Consider the following 22185-nt stretch of genomic DNA (forward strand, 5'->3'; position numbering starts at 1 on the left):
GTAGTCGTCGACCTACAACCTATGCAACTTACAACCATACGACCACAATCGCTAGCCGCGGCGTATGTTATTTTTTTTACCAGCTTTCGGCATAATTTCACAGTACTGTACATATAGCCTACTCTACTTATGACCAAATCGTGTTACGAGTGTCGTACGCCGCGGCTACGCCACTAGCTGCGGTGTACGACAATGCATACCAGTTTCCGGCATCATTTCAGTAGCCTACTCTACTTACGACCAAATCGTGTTATGAGTGATTTGTTGGTCCCAATTGTGGTCGTAAGTCGATGACTACCTGTATATAGATTCATCACACACAGACTGATATATTTCAAGTGTTTATTTCTTTTAATTTTTTATTATTTTGGCTCACATTTTACAAAAACACACCAATTCACATTTTAAAAAAGACCAAAAAAAAAAAAAAAAAGGAAAAAAAAGATTAAAAAACAATTTTTTTATAGTGAATTTAGTGAATTGTTCATTTACTGTACTCATTTACTGTACTGTACTGTATGTTCATTTACTGTACTCAATACTTGGTAAGGGGTTCCTTTTGCTTTTATTCTACCTCAATTCGGCGTAGCATGGATTTTTTTGGTCTTTTGTTTCTCATTTTCCTCTTGACAATAACCTATAGATTCTCTATCGGGTTCAGGTCTGGTGAGTTTGCTGGCCAGTCAAGCACACCAACACCATGGTCATTTAACCAACTTTTGGTGCTTTTGGCAGTGTGGGCAGTTGTCAAATCTGGCTGGAAAATGAAATCAGCATCTCCATAAAGTTGGTCAGCAGAGGGAAGCATGAAGTGCTCTAAAACTTCCTGGTAGACGGCTGTGCTGACCTTGGAGTTGATAAAACACAGTGGACCAATACCAGCAGATGACATGACTCCCCAAACCACCACTGACTGTGCAAACTTTACACTGGACCTCAAGCTACTTGGATTCTGTGCCTCTCCTCTCTTCTGCCGGACTCTGGGACTTTGATTTCCAAATTAAATGCAAAATCTTCTTTCCTCTCATTTGAAAAGGCGACTTTGGCACACTGAGCAACTGTCCAGTCCTTTTTGTCCTTTGCCTAGGTAAGATACCTCTGATGTTGTCTCTGGTTCAGGAGTGGCTTGACACAAGGTATGCGTCAGTTGTATTCCATGGATACGTTTGTGCATGGTGGCTCTTGATCCACTGACTCCAGTTGCAGTCCACTCTTTGTGAATCTCCCCCAAATTCTTGAATGGGCTTCATTTTGCCCTTTTCTACCACATTTTTTCCTTCCATTAATCTCGTTATTAATGTGCTTGTATACAGCATTCTGTGAATAGCCAGCCTCTTTAGCGACAACTGAAAAAAAAAAGGGAAAATATATATATATATATATATATATATATATATATATATATATATATATATATATATATATATATATTTAGTGACAACTACAACTGACGCATTCCTTGTCTCAAGCCATCCTTAACCAGAGTCAACGTCAGAGGTGTCTTACCTGGGCAAAGGACAAAAAGGACTGGACTGTTGCTCAGTGTGCCAACTCGCCTTTTCAGATGAAAGGTGAAGATGAAATTGGATTTTATTTGGAAATCACAGAATCCAAGTTGCTCGAGGTCCAGTGTAAAGTTTGCACAGTCAGTGGTGGTTTGGGGAGTCATGTCATCTGATGGTGTTGGTCCACTGTGTTTTACCAGGTCCAAGGTCAGCACAGCCATCTACTACGAAGTTTTAGAGCACTTTATGCTGAACAACTTTATGGAGATGCCGATTTAATTTTTCAGCAGGATTTGGCACCTCCACACTGCCAAAAGCACCAAAATTTGGTTAGATGACCATGGTGTTGGTGTGCTTGACTGGCCAGTTAGTGAATTGGTGGGTTTGTGTTAAATGTAAAATTTTACTAATATCATTAAAAAAAAAAAAATAAACACGAAATATATCAGTCTGTGTATAATGAATCTATATAATATACGATTTTCACTTTTTCTAATGAATTACCAAAATAAATAAACTTTTTAATGATATCATTTATTGAGATGCACCTGTGTGTGTGTGTGTGTGTGTGTGTGTGTGTGTGTGTGTATATATATATATATATATATTTTTTTTTTTTTTTTTAATTATTTATTTATTTTTCATTAATTAATTTTCTTTTTTCTTTTTTTTCCTGTAAGCTATGCAGAAGGTATAAAAAGGCAGTACACATTTGACTTGTGTATATTTTACTACAAACACTTTGCTAGAAGAATCCTCCTAATGCTTCTCTGTATGCCTGGTTTACCTGTCTTCAATTTATCAGAGCTGTAGGTAAAGAAACAGCAACGAAAATTAGCTCAACTTTTTTGTTTTCAATGATTGGGTCCACCAAAAATGAATGTTACTACATTTTTATTAATTTTGTATTTATAGAAATGCAGCTAAAATATTTTAGGTTGATATTAGTGTTCCAAATCTACATTTACCGTTGAGTATGAAATTAACAGCAGGACTGTAAGTGCATTCCAGTTATAACATATTCTGATAGCATGCACAGTAAATCTGATCAATTATAATCAGACATCTACTGTTGTTGACTACAGACTGAATAGTAGTAGGGGGTTTTGGGATTGTTGTTTTAAAACAGTTGCTAACGTTAGAAGATTCTACCAGAAAAAAACATGCTGTGTTATAAGTTTTGTTGTACAGTACTTTTTAGTTTCAAATTCGGCCCTAAACAGATACAAAGATAATGGAATTGCATTACATCACTGCAGAATTGAAAACCTCTGAGACTACTTTGCATGACACATGCTGTCATATTCTCATGAAAAGCTTTGTATACAAATCAAGAGGTTTATATTAAGCTAAGCATGTATTATTAAATAATCTCTGGGCTGGCAAATACTTATGGGAAATACTGTTATATTTTGTTCCTGTAATCCATGCTATTTCTAATGAGGAGAAATATAAATAGAAAATAAATTCAGTTTTATCAGTATTGTATGCATATTATTATAGGGACCACCTGCTGAACCTGTTAATAACTAATAAGGATAGGTAGAAACTTGAACCTTTTAATACAACCTATGAGAAATTAATTTTTGTTGAAACAGTAAATTGTTTACACCTCACTGTAAAAGAGGTATACCTCCTCTGAGCATGGGTTTACACTTCTTGTATAGCTGCTGCTGTATTGCAGAGGAAGAATAAACTTCTCTTCTTTTGAGCTACAGTCTGCTGTTTATTTTATTATTTATTTAATAGATAAACAAATATTGCTATAAAATTTTAAATCATGTTGACACTGAATATGCATGTTTCCCAAACCCCATTATGGCGCATACATCCACAACATTCAGTACTGTCATGGCCATGCCACATTTCACAGTCCTCTAAAACTCTAGCTCTAGGTAGAAAAAGATAGCATTCATTATACAAACTGATAACTGTTTGTTTCTACTGTGTTGAGTTATTTGAAGCTGCAATTTGTTTGTGAAACTCAGCATCCCTTTTAAATAAATTCAATTGTGCACTGCCACGACTCTTCTTTCTTTCTTTCTTTTTTTAATTTCCTTTGTCTTTGTCTTTATCTCATTCTTTGTTTACTAACATGGTTAAGTCTGTCAGGGAACTCAATTTTTGCATCTGAAAAAGTCTGAAAGTTTTAAATCAACACTAAGTTTACTATACCTAGAAGGTTTTGTCTAAATTCTTCTATTCATTCCTGTGAAGTAAAAAAATAATAATCATAAATATCAAATTTTCCAAAAATATAGTTTTTAAATTATAGGCATATTGCACAGACAAAATTGTGCCCATTCACCTCTAAACACCACTATACCATCAGCTCTGGCTTTATGTTTGTTTTTAAAAAGCCATTAAGTGAACAATTATCACTGTCTATCAAGTCTATCTAATGTAAAAGTTTGGGCAGTAGTAAAAACACTTTACTTTTGTCATTTGTATGTAGTATATAATTAACCTTCTCATCAGTGTGAAGAAATAAATGTAAAGTCATAAGACTAGACTGCCATATGCCTGAACACAAATGTTAAGCTAGCAATTAACAATACATAGCTTGGTAGAAACAGAGTATTGCACAGGCTCTATTATTGGGTTTTCTGGACCAAGCTATGATGGCAATGCTGTGAGGAAAGCATGTACAACATGAATAATGGAGGCAACTTTGCAAATGAGGTTGGAACCTGAGAATGTGAACCCTTGATCTTTAGGAAAACAAAAAAATAAACAAACAGAATCTTTTTTTCATATTGCAATATACTGGGTAGGCCATTTTTGTCTGGACAAATTCAATGCATATATCAACATTTAAGCAAAGAGGAACTATTTTAATTGAATGGCTGCAACGTCTCAAAAAGGTTGGGGCAGGGACAACAAAGGCTGGAAAAGTAACTTTCTTTCTGCTTCTCCTATTAGGGGTCGCCACAGCGGATCATCCGTATTCGTGATCCGCATGTTCGATTTGGCACATGTTTGACACTGGATGCCCTTCCTAGCGCAACCATCCCCATTTATCCGGGCTTGGGACCGGCACTAAGAGTGCACTGGCTTGTGCAACCCTAATGGCTTGGTCGGTTCCCTGACTGGGAATCGTGTTATTAAAAAATAACAAAGAAAAATGCTAAAGAAATATTTTGCTACTAATTCGATTATGTGGAAACAGGTCAGTAACATGATTAGGTATTTAAAAAAACAGCATATTACAGAGGCAGAGTGTCCGGTAAGTGAAAATGTGGTTCATCAATTTGCAAAAACTGCATCTGCAAATTTAATCCAAAGCTTGTTTAAAATAGACTGAGGCAAAGTGGAAAACTGTTCTGTGGTCAGACAAATTGAAATTTTAAAATGTTTTGGAAACAATGAATGCCGCATCCTCTGGACTAAAGAGGTGGGGGACCAACCGGCTTGTCATCAATGCTCTGCTTAAAAACTTGAATCAGTGATGGTATGGGGTGCATTAGTTCCTGGACAATATTGGCCAATATATATAGTTTTTAGAGTTTTTAACATGGCTTTCTTCCAGATAACCTCTTTTTTAGGGAAGGGCTTGTATATTTCAGCAAGACAATGCTAATGCATATTGCGTCTATTCTAACAGCAGAGATTTGTAGTATAAAAGTTTGCCTGCAGCCCAGACCTTTCATCATTTGAAATTCATTAAACAAAACATGCAGCAAAGACCTTGTACATTTCAGCAGCAAGAATCCTGTTTTGGACATTTATTGGATGTCATTCCTCTCTCTAAACTACAGCAACTAAACTCATTTCCTAGATGTACATGGACTGTTGTTAAAAGAAGAGGAAATGCTACCCATTGGTAAATATGTTATTAGCCATCAAATTAAAATGTACCTTTTGTTTTTTCCTTAAAGTGGAATAACACTCATTTTCGGCCAATCTCATGTTAATCTTGATTACCTATAAAGTAGCCTTGCATCCTTCATATGTAAGAAGAGTCTTTAGTTTTATCAGATTTATTTTAAAATGATACATCTTTACGCTTCTGTCTGGAAACTGTCAAGCTCCTGGAGGTTTGCCATGGGCAAAGTTATAGAGCCTCAAGCATGCATAGCTTTTACGTAGTGGTCGTTTGCAAGCGGTGACAGCGCCATAAATAAAACAGGAACAAAAACTTTATAGGCTCAAATTGGTTAACAATCAGATTCCACATTTTTGATACAAAATCAGATGCCATGTGTGAAATTGAAAATCAGGAACGACAGCTGCAACAACTACAGCAGGACATTTCTATATGGTAAGAACTGAACAAGGTTATACTTCACTTACATCCAAAACACACTTCTTTAGAGATATTTTTCTTGAGCAAGTCCGGTTCAGTGCTGCTGATGACTTGAAAGTTAATGAAGCATGTTGATGGGCATGCTCTTGGTCTTGCTCTGGTTGCTTTGTACATGCCCTCTTTAGGGAAGTGTACATACAAGAAATTCCACCTTTCATGATGTCATGAACGGCCATACTCGAAAACACTTTCCAAAACTTATATGAAGAAGTGTATTTGGAAACAGAAATACTCTGTCATATGTCCAAATCCTATATAAACTATCGTAATTTCCAGACTATAAAGCGCACCCTTATAAAAGCACCCACTGAATTTGACAAAGATTTCTATTTTAAACATCATTAAGCTGCACCTGTCTATAAGCCTCAGGTGTCTACACTAAAACTAATAAACTTTACACAGGCTTTAACGAAAGACACTAAATGCAATATGTTGTGCTTCTATTAGGAGCATAGCGGTATTTTGGGAATAGCATGCCACTGCATTTTTACGCTATTACTGCGTGTGTGTAAGACTGAGGATTATGTCCTTATTATTTTCTGATCCTCATTTCTAAGTTTCTTTGACTAACCCATAACGCTGTTGCCAAGAAAAAAAAAAAAGCACGAGTTTTAGAAACCTGTCTGTGCTTATATGATTTCTGTTGTAACTGGAGTTAGCGAGCTCTCCCATGACCCAGACTCAACGCGTTACAATGGCTTGTATCTAAACAGTAGCCGACCAAGTAAGTCATTGTTCACTGTCTTCCTCATTCCTTTCACAACTACAGTGGTACCTTGACCTATGAGTGCATTAATGAGTTTTCCGAGGTACGAGCGGTCACTCGGTCAATTTTTTTGCTTTGTTACGTGAGCAAAAAATTTAGGTACGAGCTCGAGACGCCGCTGCTAGATGGCGAAGCGAAGCGAGTTTTCCCTCCGCCTCCGCTCATTAACCACACACACACACACACACACACCCCTCACCGGCGTTTTCGTTAACTCAAGTCGTCTCATCTCCAAGGAAAATACACTGAATAAAACCTTATTATATCCTACATACTCCTTCTATTATGTTTTTATACAAGATTTGTTATTTAGAAATGTATTTTCCATGAAACATAAAAACGGGGTGTCATTTTGAGGGTTGGAATGGATTAATGCCATTTTAAGTATTTTCAGAATGGAAAAATGATTTGATGTGCGAGCAAATTGAGATACGAGCTCGTCCACGGAACGAATTAAACTCGTAGGTCAAGGTACCACTGAGTTTATCTTTTGTCATCGTTGTGCGCCACCGGTGGACATTTTTTCTCCCGATGCTGTGCAGCTCAGAACACAGGTGAAGTGCGTTTTTCCGTTTACGTTCGGAAATTTAATTGGTCTAATGTTATGTAATGCTCAGTTTTTTGCGGAAGTGGAAGTAACTCTTTCATAGTTTATTCAGAACTCAACCAAACACATACCGAACAAGAAGAGTCACAAACAGAAAGCATATCTGCTCAGGACGAGAAATCCACAAAGGAAAGTAGAATCCAAAACGAAAGTTAGGCTCCACTGGCAGAGCGTTATCCACACGGAGACGGAGTCCGGAGACAGAACCAGCAAAGATCCACGAGATCACCAGCATGACCTTTAAGAACCTACAGCCTGTGACTCGAGAATGTAAGTTTATATAGTCATCTCCTTAACGAGCCACAGCTGTCGGGAATTAAAGCAAAACGAGGCAGCGTGACTGCTACCAAGGGGGGCATGGCAGAGGGATCCCTGACAGCTACCAAGGGGGCGTGGCAGGGGGATCCCTGACATTCCCCCCCCAGTGGCCCCAAAACCCATGGCAGGCGCCCCGTGCACCCCGAGGAAGGCCTCTGCAACCGTCCAGGGTCAAAGCAACGCCTTCAGAGAAGACCGGAGGCTGAGCGAAGTCCTTGGTGGAGATCAGAGGCGGAGCGTCATTCTCTGTGAAGTTCAGAGGCCGAGCGATGCCCACGGCGGAGTTCAGAGGCCAAGCGACGCCCACGGTGGGGTCCAGAGGCCTAGCGATGCCCACTGCTGGGAACTGGAACTAAGCGATGTCCTTAACGAAGACCGGAGGTTGAGGGACGTCCTTGGTGGAGATCGGAGGCTGAGCGACGTTCTCAACAGGAATCGGAGACCGAGCAACACCCACAACGGAGTCCAGAAGCTGAAGCAGAACGAAACAAAACGATGCCCTCGGCGGGGATAGGGAGCTGAGCGACCCCCCCCTGTGGAGTACAGGTGTTGAGCAACATCCTCTGTGGGTGTTTGGAGCATATCCTGGGGTATGATAGCACCCACGGCCGGATTCAGGAACATGGTGACACCTTCGGCGGGGCTTTGAGCCGTCACAACGCCTTCAGAGGAACTCAGGAATGCTTTGTCGTCCTCTGAGGGACCTGGAGGCGTGACATCGCCTGGATAGGGACTCGGAGGTGTGACGTCGCCTGGAGAGGGACCTTGGTCCACGTTGTCACCCTCGGAGAGGTTTGGAGGCAAGACGTCACCGTCAGGGGAGCTCGGGAGCGAGACGTTGCCTTCAGAGGGGCGCTCGGGAGCAAAACGTTGCCTTTAGGGGAGCTCGGGAGCGAGACATCACCTTCAGGAGAGTTTGCAGGCGTCTTGTCGCTTTCAGGATAGCTCGGATGCGGGACGTCATCTGCAGAGGAGCTTGAGTCTGTGGGGGCACTCTTAGAGGAATCAGGGACCACGACCTCACAATCGGGTGGCTCTGGAAATGGCCGGTGGCTATCAGAGGGGCCATGGAATATCCATGGAAGTTTTTTATTATTAAGGGAAAACCAAATCCAAAACCCCATGGCCATGTGGGAAAAAGTGTTTGCCTCCATTAAAACTGTGGTTTATTACACCTGTGTTCAATTTCTCTAGCCACACCCAGGCCTGATTACTGCCACACCTGTTCCCAATCAAGAAATCTCTTAAATAGGACCTGCCTGACAAAGTGAAGTAGTAATAGGTTGATCATTTATTTATAAAAACTAAGATATCATATAAATGCCAGTATTTACATGTGAGTTTCAGTAGATGCTTTTATTGCAAATGTTGTTTATATAAATTACAAAACTGACTTAGTTCAAGGTCCATGGAAAGATTAGTTCAAGTTCAAATCAGTTCTCTTCCAGATGTGATTTTTTTTTTTTTTTTTTTTTTAGAACTAGGTCACAAATAATTTTTGGAGTATGTGTTATTTTATTCAAGCACAGACCATTTTCTTACTGTGATTGGAGCACTATATCATGCAGAATATTACTGTAAAATTAAAGTTAGTCTATTGTTAGTTCTGTAAAGGATTTGTGCAGATGTACCAATTTTTAATCATTATTACAGAAAAAACCCACTTGTAAAGTGCTTCAATAGAAAAATAACTTTAAAACAATTACTATAAAAAATAAAAACACATAACTATTCCCCTAGTTGAAATATGCCCAAGACTACATAGATTATACAAAAAATAAAATAAAAGGTATAAACATGCATTTTAATTATTATGTCTTTCTCAACTGGCATCAGTCACACTGTTTCACAAACAGTTATGGTAAGTAACCCCTATTATTATAGCCTTACTTTTCTGACTTCAGGAGTATTGCCAAATGAGTCTGGCTTTTAACAGGCAGCTGTTTATCAGACAGTGTTGCAAGCAATGTAATTCCTCTGAAGGTTTTTCACAGTCACAACTCTTCTGTATTCAACAGTGCCTTTAACGCATCTTCTTGATTGTTGTGCATTGTGCTAGTCGACAAATATTCAAATAAATAATGGACATAAAGTGGATTATTTTTCTGATTCTGGACATTTGTGCTGGGACCAATGAGTTCTACTCTTCAACAGGTAAAAAATAAAGATAATTTAACTTTCTTTAGTATGTTTAAACAGTATTCTTGGTTATAAGAAGTGGAAATATATTTGTTGTCACAAAATACTCAACAAGCATGAATATAAAAACAAAGGTACATTCAAAAAACAAATATGCATAATAGTATATTTAATAAATGTGGATGTATTTGTAGTTATGTATTTGTATTAATGTATGTATTTAACATTTACAAATCTGCATAAACATTTTTACAATTATAGTAATATGCTTTGTTTTTATAAGGATAAATTGAAACCAAAATAAAGTGAACCAAAGAACTTTGATTTTACTATGATAGAACAATTTGGACTAGTAATAACATATAAACTTAATCAAAATAGGATGTTCAGTAAGAGGATATATATAATTTTTTTTAAATAAAAGGTACGTGTAACAAATCCCAATGGTTCCGTGCTGGAAAAAAAAGAAGAAACAGGAAAGCGTTTACCAGCCAGAGCTTTCTTAATTTACTTCCTTTTCACCCCGGCGCTTTCCTATCCAGTACATACGCCGGGGCTCACCCTCACACTCGCGGTTCGGGACGCCTTTTCATCTTGACTTCCGCCGCCGGCCACTCGCGGTTCGGCCCGACTTCCTCCGACGTCCGCCCGTCTTACTCGCGGATCAGCATGCTTTCTTTCTTCAGTACCCGTCCGAGTTTCCATGCAGACCGGCACGCCTTTCCCTGGCATACGCCCGAGTGCACTTCCGGCCGTCCCGTCTTTCACCGGCGCGCGCCGCGCTTAGTGCCCCTTCCGCTCGCCTCTGCTTGGTGGCGCTCTCCCTGAAGCTGGTGTTTCTCTCCTTTTTATTGGCGTCGACAGACTGAAACAGATTAGTCTCATCAACTGCAAGTGTTTCTTACCGCTTGTTCCGTAGGCTCTGTCGTCCACTCGCTCATCTCTGGCACACACTCACAATGCATTATGTTGAGTGGTCTCAAAAGTAATTATAATTTGTCATTCTTTCTTAATTTATAAATAAATGTATTCTCTTCTACTTCTTCCTCCTTCCTGGTGGCTCCATCCTCAGCATTCTCCTACCAATATACCCCATGTCCCTCCTCTGCACATGTCCAAAACCATCTCACTCGGGCCTTTCTCACTTTGTCCCCAAAACGTCCTTCATGCGCTGTCCTTTTAATAAACTAGTTTCTAATGATTTATAAATCAATATGATTAATTGAAAAGTTTAGATGAAAATTTTTGTTGAAGCTAATTCTGGTTTACAGATCATATGACCCATCTCATTGGCATAAAGAATGATCTTTCTCAGTGCCTCAGATTCTACATTTCATCGCTGGAAAATCAAATGGATCTACTGAAAAGGTAGGAACCCTGAGAAAACATTCTAATTGTCTTACTACATATAGTGTCGATTAAGAAAATAGAGTACAATTTTTCTAATTGCACTTAAGGTCTTTTTCTTTTCTTTTCTTTTGCAATTAAGTAATTAAGCAATTAAGAGTTTCAATAGACATGAACAAATTATATGTATGCAACAATTCAGTTTTATTTCTTCAGAATAACTTGTCATTTAACTGATAGGTTGTTTTGAGATAGTCTGTTTAAAAGAAAGACGACTATTGTCGAAAAGTTTGTTGGTTACACTAGTGTTTAAAATATCACCTTAACTCTTGTTAATAACAGGGCTCTTCAAGGTCTTGAATGCATCTCTGATGATAACTCAAAAGATCCAGAAAAATTAATCAGCAATCCACTCATTGCATACAAATTTGTAAAACAACTAATAAATGTCGGCACTGCAATTAAGGAAATCACAAAGACAAATATCTCCAAAGGTAAGGTTTCCAAAAATGAAATAAAAAAAACTTCTTAACTAGACTACTAATTTTTTACTATAGCTATAAACGACGTTTAGCCTTTTGACAGGCTTACAGACATGTTTCTGTTAAGATATGAGGTGTTAGAATTTATTCCTTAAACCTATTGAATGGTGTACTGTGAATGGAAAGTTTGAGAATAAATATCCATATGGTTCCAATGAACAGACAAAATACTAATAATACTAATAATAGTAATGATGATGATGATGATGATGATGATGATAATAATAATGCCTTAAAATATATTTGTATTTTCTTATTTCTGCTCTGTATTGATTTCTGTTTTGTCACCTTCTACTGTATTTTGGTGTTTCACACTTCACCTAAGACTATAAATATACATATATATACATATACAGATATATATATATATATATATATATATATATATATATATATATATATATATATATATATATATATATATATATATTAATTTACTAAATTCACATACAGTACAAACATCATTGCATCAGGTAAAGCAATGATGGTGAAGACAGTAAGTAATTACAAGTACTGGGTGTCTTTGAGGATCTATCCTTGTTGCAGAACACAGAACATTGTCACTGTGTGTTTTTTAGTTGACGGAGTTAGTTGTTTTAGTCACTGTGTGTAACAAGCTTTTTGTTACATGTTGGAATTCCTTGTTGGTATTTTGATTTTGTTTTGTTTTTATGTTCACTTTCTTGTATTGTTTTCTCCATGTTGTTTATTATTTAACAAAAACATATTCTATCTGTGCTTGCATCTGTCTGTCTGCTTAATTTGGTATGGAATACTTTGCCTGCAACATCCATTTGTCCCCCAGAACCCTTCACTGCCTTCTCAGTGTATCCAGAGAGCTACCTGCTACCAAGCCATTTATAAACTGACAGCCTAATGGAGAGGAAGGCTAAAGACATAGAGGAAATAACAACACCAGCAGAGCCCCAGTCTAAAACATAGGGTGCAAATATTAGTGAAGGGCATTGTGTATATATGATGAGGCTGATACCAAGGCTTCTCATGACCTCTTCATGCCAGAGGCCAACAGCATGACCAATGTCATGTCCTGTCTAAGGCCTTATATATATATATATATATTTATATATATATATATATATATATATATATATATATATATATATATATATATATTAGGGTGTAAAGGTACAAAAAATTCATGGTTTGGTATGTATGTAGTTATGTTGTTTTTTAAAATTTGTAAATTTGTTTGCAAATTGTGGAAACATCACAGTCTGAATTCTGTCAAATCTGAAACGTTTTGATATTGATATAATGATGTTGCAATACAAAGTTTACACTGAATGGACATATTTGATGGACTTTAAGATAAGATTTTGCAAAAACTTTAACTTAAAAAAACTTACAAATAAACCATCTAATAACCTTTGACTTTTTTTTCAAATTGCTTTTATAATACTGCGAGACTTATAATGTGGAAACCAATTTAATGACAAAGCCACAATATGAAAGTGATAGTATATCTTAGCAACTCTGTGACAAGATATACTATCACTTTCATATTGTGGCTTTGTCATTAAATTGGTTTCCACATTATAAGTGAACTTATGGCTAATATAACACAGTAGTGTTCTTATTCCTCAGCCTGAGAATGGCCTTCCTGATTCTGATTATAATGTACATTTGCTTTTGCAAATTGTGTTCATAAATAGACTAATATTTCTTCAGTACCAGAATAGAGAATCATCCACCACATGGAGATGTCTTAATAGTTAAAATAGTGCTTTTTAATATCTGTATGCTGTTTTATGATTATGACTTTCTATTATCAATGTAACACTTTATGGTTATTCTTATGTTTAATATGTACAGATATTGACATGTTAATGTCAAAATCACAGCTAATTCCCAGTGAAAATAATTTGGATGGCATAGCAGGTGGTATTGTTAGACTTCAGGAACTGTACAGACTAAATCCGGAGGACATGATTAGTAAGTTTCATTACTTGTTAATTACTGGAATTTACTTGCTATTTTACATTATTTGTTATTTTAGTCATGTTTACCACTTTGACAAGACACATTATTTTTTATGCAAATATCATTGTAATTAAATGTATTTATATATTCTATATATTCTGTGTTTAAGAGTTGGAAACTCAATCTGCCCTGAGCCCAGATGAGTGTTTCCACATTGCTGTGATTGCTCAACAGAATCAGAAGTTTCAGTGTGCCATTCAGTGGCTTGGGGAGACTATGAAGAAGCTCCATGATGGAGCAAAAGCCATGGTCACCAAACAGAGAGTTCAGACTCTTCTTACCTCTATTCAGTCTCAAGTAGTGAACTCTCCCTTTCCACCTGAAGCAACACAGATATTACAGCACTATGGTAACTCGTGATTTTGTAATACATTTATATTTCAATTATCTGCAGGAGTTTAGAAAGATTTCACTTTTTGTTTATTTTTAATCAAGAAAACATTTTTTTAAAATGTACAAAAACATGTATTAATTAGTCAGACCTTGTTTATTTTTTAAATAAACTTATATTTCTTCTTAAACTAAATACAGTGTCCCATCTCCACAGATGATTTAGATTTGAAGACTATACTCCAGTCTGCATACACCTACAACCTGAGTGAGAATATTAAATACTGGGATGGAATGCAGCACTTCATTACTTCACTTGACATGTCTGGTTTTTATAATCCATGGAAAAATGGTTATGAGGCCTTGTGTAGAGGGGAGGGGATTAAAATGGTAAATTGCACTATAAAATTAAACTTTTACAATATTTTTTAAGTGATCAGAAAAATAGCAATATCCTTGATACTTTCTTCAAAAGCAAGTATGCACGGGCAATTTGCAAGTTATGTACAAATTTAAATAATTTGAGTAAAAATGTATTTGTATAACACTTTTACATATGAACATTGTTCCAAAGCAGCTTAACAGAATTAAATTGATACAAATATAAATTTTACCATTAGAAATTAATCCCTCTGAATTTATCCCTAGCCATGATACAGTGCCCCTGGTGAAAATAAGGTTAAGGACCTTGCTCATGGCCCAACAATATTTGCAAATATTCCAGTAATAGTTAAACAGTATAATAAATTATATGCTTGCTAGAAGCCCATAAAATAAACTGCTGTAAAAAGGATCAAGATAAATTCAAAAATGTATAAATAATACATTGGATAGTGCTTCACAGTGCAGATGGACAAGCTTTAGCATGATTATAAAATCAAGCAAAATGAGCCCAAGCAACCCAAACTCTTTATGGCAAATTTGACCTGGCTCCATTTATACTTCTATTTTTTTTTTTCTCCAAAGACTGTTCTTAGATTGTATAAAATGCTATATTATTTTCTTATTTTGACTCATAGAACCCTAAGAGACAGAGGAAATTGGTTTGTAGGTACACAAATGGTAAAGGGAGCCCTCGGCTGATATATGGCCCTGCTAAAGAGGAAGAAGAATGGGATGAACCTCTCATCCTCAGATACCATGACTTTATTTCCTTAAATGAGATCGAGGTCATCAAAACACTTTCTAGATCAAAGGTGACTCTGAAACTTTTTTCATATTTTGGCATGCTTTTGCCATGTTTTGGGGTATAAGTATAGTGACAACTGTGTTTTAAAGATTTATATTTGCATTTTATGTTTGTTATTTGTGTGACTATAAAACAAGGAATTCTGCAAATTAAAGAATTTATGAAATGTAACCAAATTATTTACAAACATCCTTTTCTTATTATCCATAGCTTGCCAGAGCTAAAGTTTCGGACCCTGTTACTGGGAAGCTCATTTCCACCAAAGCTCGGGTTTCAAAGAGGTATGACCTGTAAGAAATTGCCAGTTTGCAATAAAAAAGGTATATACATAGGTTATGAATAACTACCTCTTCTAATTAAGCACTTCATTATGTTTGTAAAATTTCATTTAAAATATCATGTATAAGCCATTTAAATCTCTTCTTTTAATGCATTTATTATCCTCTCGATTTCATGAAATTTATGATAATTGAGTATCAGGAATCTTTCTCTTTTAGTGCATGGTTATCCATTGATGAGAGTCCTGTGGTTGCCAGTATCAATCAGAGAATTGCTGACGTCACTGGTTTGGACATGGATACTGCAGAAGAACTTCAGGTGAAACATTTCTTATTTTATTTTATTTTATTTTATTTTATATTATTATTATTGCATTATATTTGTATTATGTTATTGTATTATTTGTATTATTATTATTATTATTATTATTATTATTATTTTATAAATTTTACTAACACTTAGTTGCTTGAAAATCAAGTAATAGGACTACAATGATGTGAAGTTTGTCATAATGATTTATGACAAGTATTAAGCAGGTGTAAAAAAAAATGCTGTGAAGTAAAACTCTTTTAAAACTTTATATATTTTAGTTCTTTCTTTTTGTAATTTTATAAATGCAACATAAGTAGGGTCCCTGGTGGTCTAGTGGTTAGAATGTGGCGCGCTCACCACTGTGGCCGGGGTTCGATTCCCAGTCAGGGAAGGGTTGCACAAGCCAGTGCACTTTTAGTGCCGGTCCCAACCACGGATAAATAGGGAGGGTTGCGTTAGGAAGGGCATCCATCGTAAAAACATGTGCCAAATCAAACATGCGGATGATCCGCTGTGGTGACCCCTAATGGGAGAAGCCGAAAGAAAGTTTATAAATGCAAAGTAAGTGAACAGAGGAAAACTTAATTCATTATTTGGTATGATCTTCCTTTGGCTTCAAACCAGCATTAATTCTCCTGCTGCGGAATAAATTTGTGGCCAATCATCACCGAAAAGGTTTTCCTATAAAGTTCATATATTTTTGTGCAAAATTGAGTGCTTAGCCTCGTTTCCATGTCAGATGTATGGCTTATTGCCAGCAATTCTTCCATGAATACGACTTCTAGACAGTCTTCTCCAGACAGTAAATGGGTGTACCTGGGCCCCACTGGTTTTTGACAATTCCCTGCTGATGGCACTGCTGGGCATCTTCCAAAGTTAAAGAAAAGTAAGCATGATGTGTCTTGCATCCACTGCATTAAATTCCCTTTTTTTCTCTTTCTTGAGTCTGCTTTAAAACTTGCAAGAATATGCAGAATAGCTCCCTTTTGTATTATTGCTGTGCTTGGTCATGGTGTATGATCTATCATACCAAATTGTCCAAAACATGATATGGCAAATTGTATGAAAGACACATTCATTTGAATTGGGTATGCATTTTTTAATATGTAGATTATTTTGCAGTTTATTTTTTCTGGTGTTTGTTTAAATCCTGCTACAGCCTCATTCTGGTACACTGGATTACAAACCCTGCTCTAAATTTAAGTATTGCAAGCAATTTTGTTGTTAAGTTGTTCAATGGCGCTTGAAAAGAATAATGATTACTCATTCAATAATATATTCAAAATATTCACACGAATATAAGTTAGCTATATGTTTGTTAAACATTAACTGAATAAAAAAGATGTTAATTTTCTTTTTTTTTTTCCTTTTTCAGGTTGCAAATTATGGAATTGGAGGACAATATGAACCACACTATGATTTAGTGGTGGGACACTTTTAGACCAGTTTGCAAATGTTTACATAGAATAACTTGTATACAACCTATCGAATAGTTTTGAACACTTAAAATCAGTTTTTAAACTTCTAAATGTAACAAAGTAAGGTGTACATAAAAGTGAACTGTTATCTTTATGTTACTATAATATTCCAATATAAAGATATTTGAAAGTTTATAAGTAAATACTAGAAATGACTATTTTATCCATAAGATTAATGTTTCACTTTCCAGGAGCACCAGCCACCTGCCTATTTTTTACTCTTATAGCCATGAGTGCATAAATTGATACTAATCAGCAGCCATACTAGCCTAAATCACACATACAGTACTGGCATTTTTTTTTAAATGCAGTGTTACGTTAGAGTTATGTTGAGGTATGCTTTAGTAAAGTCCTCAGCTTTATCATTTTTACTCAATTTATTACACTTAAACTGTAAAAACAGAATACTACAAGGTAAAAAAAATGTTTTGTCTAGCATTTTCCATACAAAAACTTTTCCTACTTTGTTTATTGTACAGGATGGTGTTCCATTTACTGAGAGAAGGATTGCAACTCTCCTGGTCTATGTAAAACCTTTTTTACTGTCTCTGACATTTAGCAAAGTCTTTGTTACTTCCATACTGTAACACATTATCTCAATATAATTAAAACTTGACTGTTCTCTTTTAGATGAGTGATGTTGATGTTGGTGGTGCCACTGTGTTTCCTAATACTGGAGCTGCACTAACACCAAAAATAGTTAGTGAACCTGGTAGTCATTTCTAAATTTGTTTAATAGCTTGGTGGATATGGCAGTCACTTCATTGATTTCACAGGGTTCAGCAGTGATATGGTTTAACCTACTGAAGAGTGGAGAAGAGGATACCAGAACTTTGCATGCTGCATGCCCAGTTTTTATAGGCAGTAAGTGGGGTAAGTTTCCAGTAAACACTTTTGCATAAAATGTCCGGCTTATTTATATCATTTTTGTAATTTAATCAATTTTTCTGAAATTTGGAAAAATAATTTTTGCTTACTGCTATCTAACCAAATAGATACATGTAAGGTATGGTGCTTAAATATGAATGGTACCAAAAAACATTGCTTTAAACATTATGAAAATGTAAAAATAACTATGAAATTTTAAATAAAAGCTCATAAATCATTTAAAATAAAATGTCTAATTAATATTATTAATTCTAATAATTTAGTTGCCAATAAGTGGATCTGCTGTGGGGGACAGGAGTTCAGGAGAAGATGCGCTCTGTCCAAGGCTGGCTGAGACTGAATTTCAGAAAATTGATGTGTTTGATTTTTTAAGTAATATTTTTCATACGAAGGGCTTATAAAATAAATCCAGTCTCTTGACTAAAGCAGGCTGAAGAAATGTTTAAATCAAAACATGCTGTTAAAATAGATTAAAAAGGCTGATTTGAGTTTTGTGTATATGATTAATAAAGAACAGAATTGTTAATATGACATGTAAGATGTAATAATTGTCAATATTTAAACTATTAATTAAATAGATACTCATGACCTTATGACAAAAGCTGTTATATATTACATAAGCACTCAGCCACACTGACATTACATGTAAGTTAATACTTTTAATACAGTAGTTTATGGCATTTTAAATCAGATAAGGCTTTGGGTGATTAATCTTTATTAGCGACAGCATTTCAGTGTACCCTAACTAAAGACCAAATCAAAGAACATGAAATTTTGAGAACCTAAAAAACAGATACACTGTAACAGTGGGAACAGATTTGCAGCAATCCTGCTGGACTTGCAACAAAAATAATTATTTTAAGTTAACACAGTCTAACATTTTTTTTTAATCTTTTAATTTAAAATGGCAGAATGATGTAAATATGTAGAACCATACACTATATGGCCAAAGGTCTGTGAACATCTGACCATCAAAGCCATACCTATAACTATCATAACTGCTGCCACAAAGTAGAAATGAAGAAATGTATAAGATGTCTATGTATTCTTTATCATTAAAATTTGTAATGTTCCAAATTCATTCAGTAATTCATGTCATAATTGAAAAGGTTCTTATAACAGCAGGTGTGGCACCAATTAAAATTTCTGCAAAAGATGAGGTACAACATTCTTGTATTTTACATAATGTTTTAATGCATCATAGTCAGGAGTCTAACGGTACACGTATTCTTACTGAACCATTTCGTATTCGTACTGAACCATTTCACTTTGAGCGCAGTGCCACTGTGGCTACACACTCCATACCGACAAACCAATTTGTAGTACGTATGTGTGAAAACTCAGATTTTGTTTTGCACATTCTTGAAATCGCTGCCACTGACTGTCATCGCCAACATTTTTACGACAGTCTAGTGATATTGTTTTTGTTTCATTTTATGTTAAACTTTAAGAATTTCTTACATTTTGAGGGAGTGAGTGAATGAATGAATGATTTTAGGAATAAAGACATTTGTTAAAGTATGCTGAAATAAAGAGAAAGAAATATGAAACTTAAATATTAAATGTAAAACACTCACACACACACACACACACACACACACACACACACACACACACACACACACACACACTTTTATATACTGTAAACATCTGTATTACCCAAATGGGGTAAAACAAATGTTCACTATTTCATTACATTTTTCTATTTATTTTATTTTTATTTATTAAATTAAATGTATGCCAATTTAAACGATTACTCAATTTAATCAATATTATATTGTGCATGCACAGTCAGATAAATTGCAAACTAACTGTTCTGTTTACCTAAACTAACTTCAAGCTGTAGTTTTTACATTTTAACTCACAATGTCTGTTGGGAGTTGGGCATACTTGTCACTATTGTCACTATGAATTGCACACTTGCTCACCAGAAACAGGAGTCTAAAAGCACAATAAGACACAAATAAATAAGTCGCTGCTATTAATTAGACACAGGCGAAAATTATCATTAGCTGTCAGTTATACCTGCCTCGTCTCTGACTGCAACTGATGTTTGACCATATACCGCACTGCCTGACTTAGACAGGAGATGCATCTTGCTACTGGCTGACACACTAAATAATCAAACTCTCACCCCCTAACAGAATCAAATAAACTGACACCACCATATATGTCCCTGACCCATGGACCACTATGAGTTATAATTTTATATCAACGAGTGATCCACAAGTTGGCTTCATGAGCTGGAGCAATTGGAGTGGAACATAGTGTAAAGGAGCATCTCAGCATATAGTACATGAGGATGATACCTGCCCATTTAAGAGCCAGACATCCCTCTCAACTGTGTCTCCATTACAGAAAGCTTAGGAGATCCCAACTGGTTGTTATCTGACAATCTTAGGTTCCTTCATGTCCTCTTTACCTGGTCAGGTTGCTAAGGTCAGGTTTACATGCCAGTTTCTCTCTCACTTAATGTTAAAGTCCATATTTGAGGCTTGGATTGACCTTTGACTCATCATTACTTTCAAAAGCAAATCAGTGCAGTTGTTAAGGGTAGTTTGTTACATTATACGTATTTTGTCAAAGGTTCCAACTGATTCCTGATCTATTTGTCAAAACTAACTTGCACAATAAAAAAAATAATCTGAACAAATCTTTGTGGTGAAAAAAAAATCACAATATTTAAGTCTACGAAATTAAATGATTATCTATCTATCTATCTATCTATCTATCTATCTATCTATCTATCTATCTATCTATCTATCTATCTATCTATCTATCTGGTAAAAGGCAAAAATGCGGGAATTGTTTCATTGTCTACGAACGATATAACATATACATTATATATAAAACATTTTTATCAACAGCAGTATATAACAGTGAATAATCTAATTCCTGTGAGGGTAAGAGCGTAATTTTGCAGTCTGCTTTCCAAATCGCAGCGTACTCCCTATATTTGCGCACTACATATGTAATAAAACCCGTGAGCTGAAGTACGCAGTAGGTTCAACATCCAATAGGGATGTATTTGGGATTGAGCCGCAGCGCCTATCATTCGCTCAGCGTGGTACGGTTGCTGATGCTGAACGGTTAAGCAGGGATAAAATCCTAAGCATAATGAGTAGGCCTTTGTTCGAGTTTTGTATTTGGTATGTAAACATTTTACATTTAATTTCGTTTAATTGAACTGATATTTGCTGCTGTTTTTTTTTATTTGGTTGTGCCAGCAGCACGTCTAGATGTAACCTCGCAGGCTAACGGTAGTCGATTAGCTGCCATTTCTGACGCTGGATATGGATCTTTAAGTGTATATTGTGTATTTAAGCGACAAAACGCAAAAGACAAATCGGTTAAAAAAAGCAAACGACTCGAGTATCCTCATCATCCGACCCTACACCAGTGATGGCCTCTAATAAGCCGTTATTGTTAAGGGCAAATAGCCGAAGCCGCAGGATGCTGTAATAACAGCCTGTGTCCAAATGATAAACCACCTTGGCTAAACAGCTAAATACTGATACCAAGGTAGCAGGCCTCTGCGGCTTTGGACGTAGGCATTTGATTATATTTTGGTCTAATTGACGTAACCTATATCCGTAGTGTTATTATAATGGTCGCGGTGTATTTCTATGTCAGTGGTGTATTATTGTATTATTGCCTGTAGGTGTGTTTTTATGCCGAATCCAACGACATGAAACTCGGGTATCTATCTATCTATCTATCTATCTATCTATCTATCTATCTATCTATCTATCTATCTATCTATCTATCTATCTATCTATCCATCTATCCATCCATCCATCCATCCATCCATCCATCCATCCATCCAATTTTAATTGTTTAAGTATTTCAGTTCATTTTATTTTTAATAAGACTTTAGTCTTAGTACAACTACCTGCAGATCAAGCTAGTAACTTTTTTATATTTTCGTGTGTTTGATTTTTATTTAAAAAACAAATAAACAAAAAAAATGATATATACACTACATTCCTGACCAACTCCTTGAGCATTACCACAGATTGCCCTCTGAGTCCCCGCCCCCACACACACTCTTTGTTATTATGAAATGTGTATTATTATTTGTTATTATATATTTTAGAATGGTGTATATATTTAAGATGGCTATGGGGAGAAGTGAAAAGGCCTTGGGACACGGTTGGTGTTGCAGTTCGTCCCTAAGA

General features: G+C 35.9%; 2 protein-coding genes across 3 annotated transcripts in view; both read left to right on the top strand.

The window, feature by feature from the left end:
- The first annotated feature begins 8773 nt into the window (after window positions 1–8773).
- LOC124398117 (prolyl 4-hydroxylase subunit alpha-1-like) lies at window positions 8774–18538 on the top strand. Its single transcript, XM_046868150.1, has 16 exons — window positions 8774–8838; window positions 9339–9363; window positions 9521–10626; window positions 10913–11009; window positions 11331–11482; window positions 13364–13483; window positions 13641–13880; window positions 14079–14251; window positions 14881–15057; window positions 15261–15331; window positions 15548–15647; window positions 17017–17067; window positions 17599–17646; window positions 17750–17818; window positions 17896–17992; window positions 18271–18538. Exons 3-16 carry the CDS (start codon window positions 10608–10610, stop codon window positions 18339–18341), a joined length of 1485 nt encoding a protein of 494 aa, XP_046724106.1. The 5' UTR covers window positions 8774–8838; window positions 9339–9363; window positions 9521–10607; the 3' UTR covers window positions 18342–18538.
- A 2513-nt stretch (window positions 18539–21051) lies between these two features.
- Window positions 21052–22185, top strand: part of jakmip2 (janus kinase and microtubule interacting protein 2) — a 98596-nt gene continuing 97462 nt past the window's right edge. The window contains exon 1 of one of the 2 annotated variants that reach the window (XM_046868273.1): window positions 21052–21156. The gene's annotated coding sequence lies outside the window, so the exon portion shown is untranslated. The remainder of the gene's footprint in view (window positions 21157–22185) is intronic. The other variant, XM_046868272.1, reaches the window with a different exon arrangement.

The sequence above is a fragment of the Silurus meridionalis genome, chromosome 15, assembly GCF_014805685.1.
Source record: "Silurus meridionalis isolate SWU-2019-XX chromosome 15, ASM1480568v1, whole genome shotgun sequence".
In the NCBI taxonomy this organism is placed as follows: Eukaryota; Metazoa; Chordata; class Actinopteri; order Siluriformes; family Siluridae; genus Silurus; species Silurus meridionalis.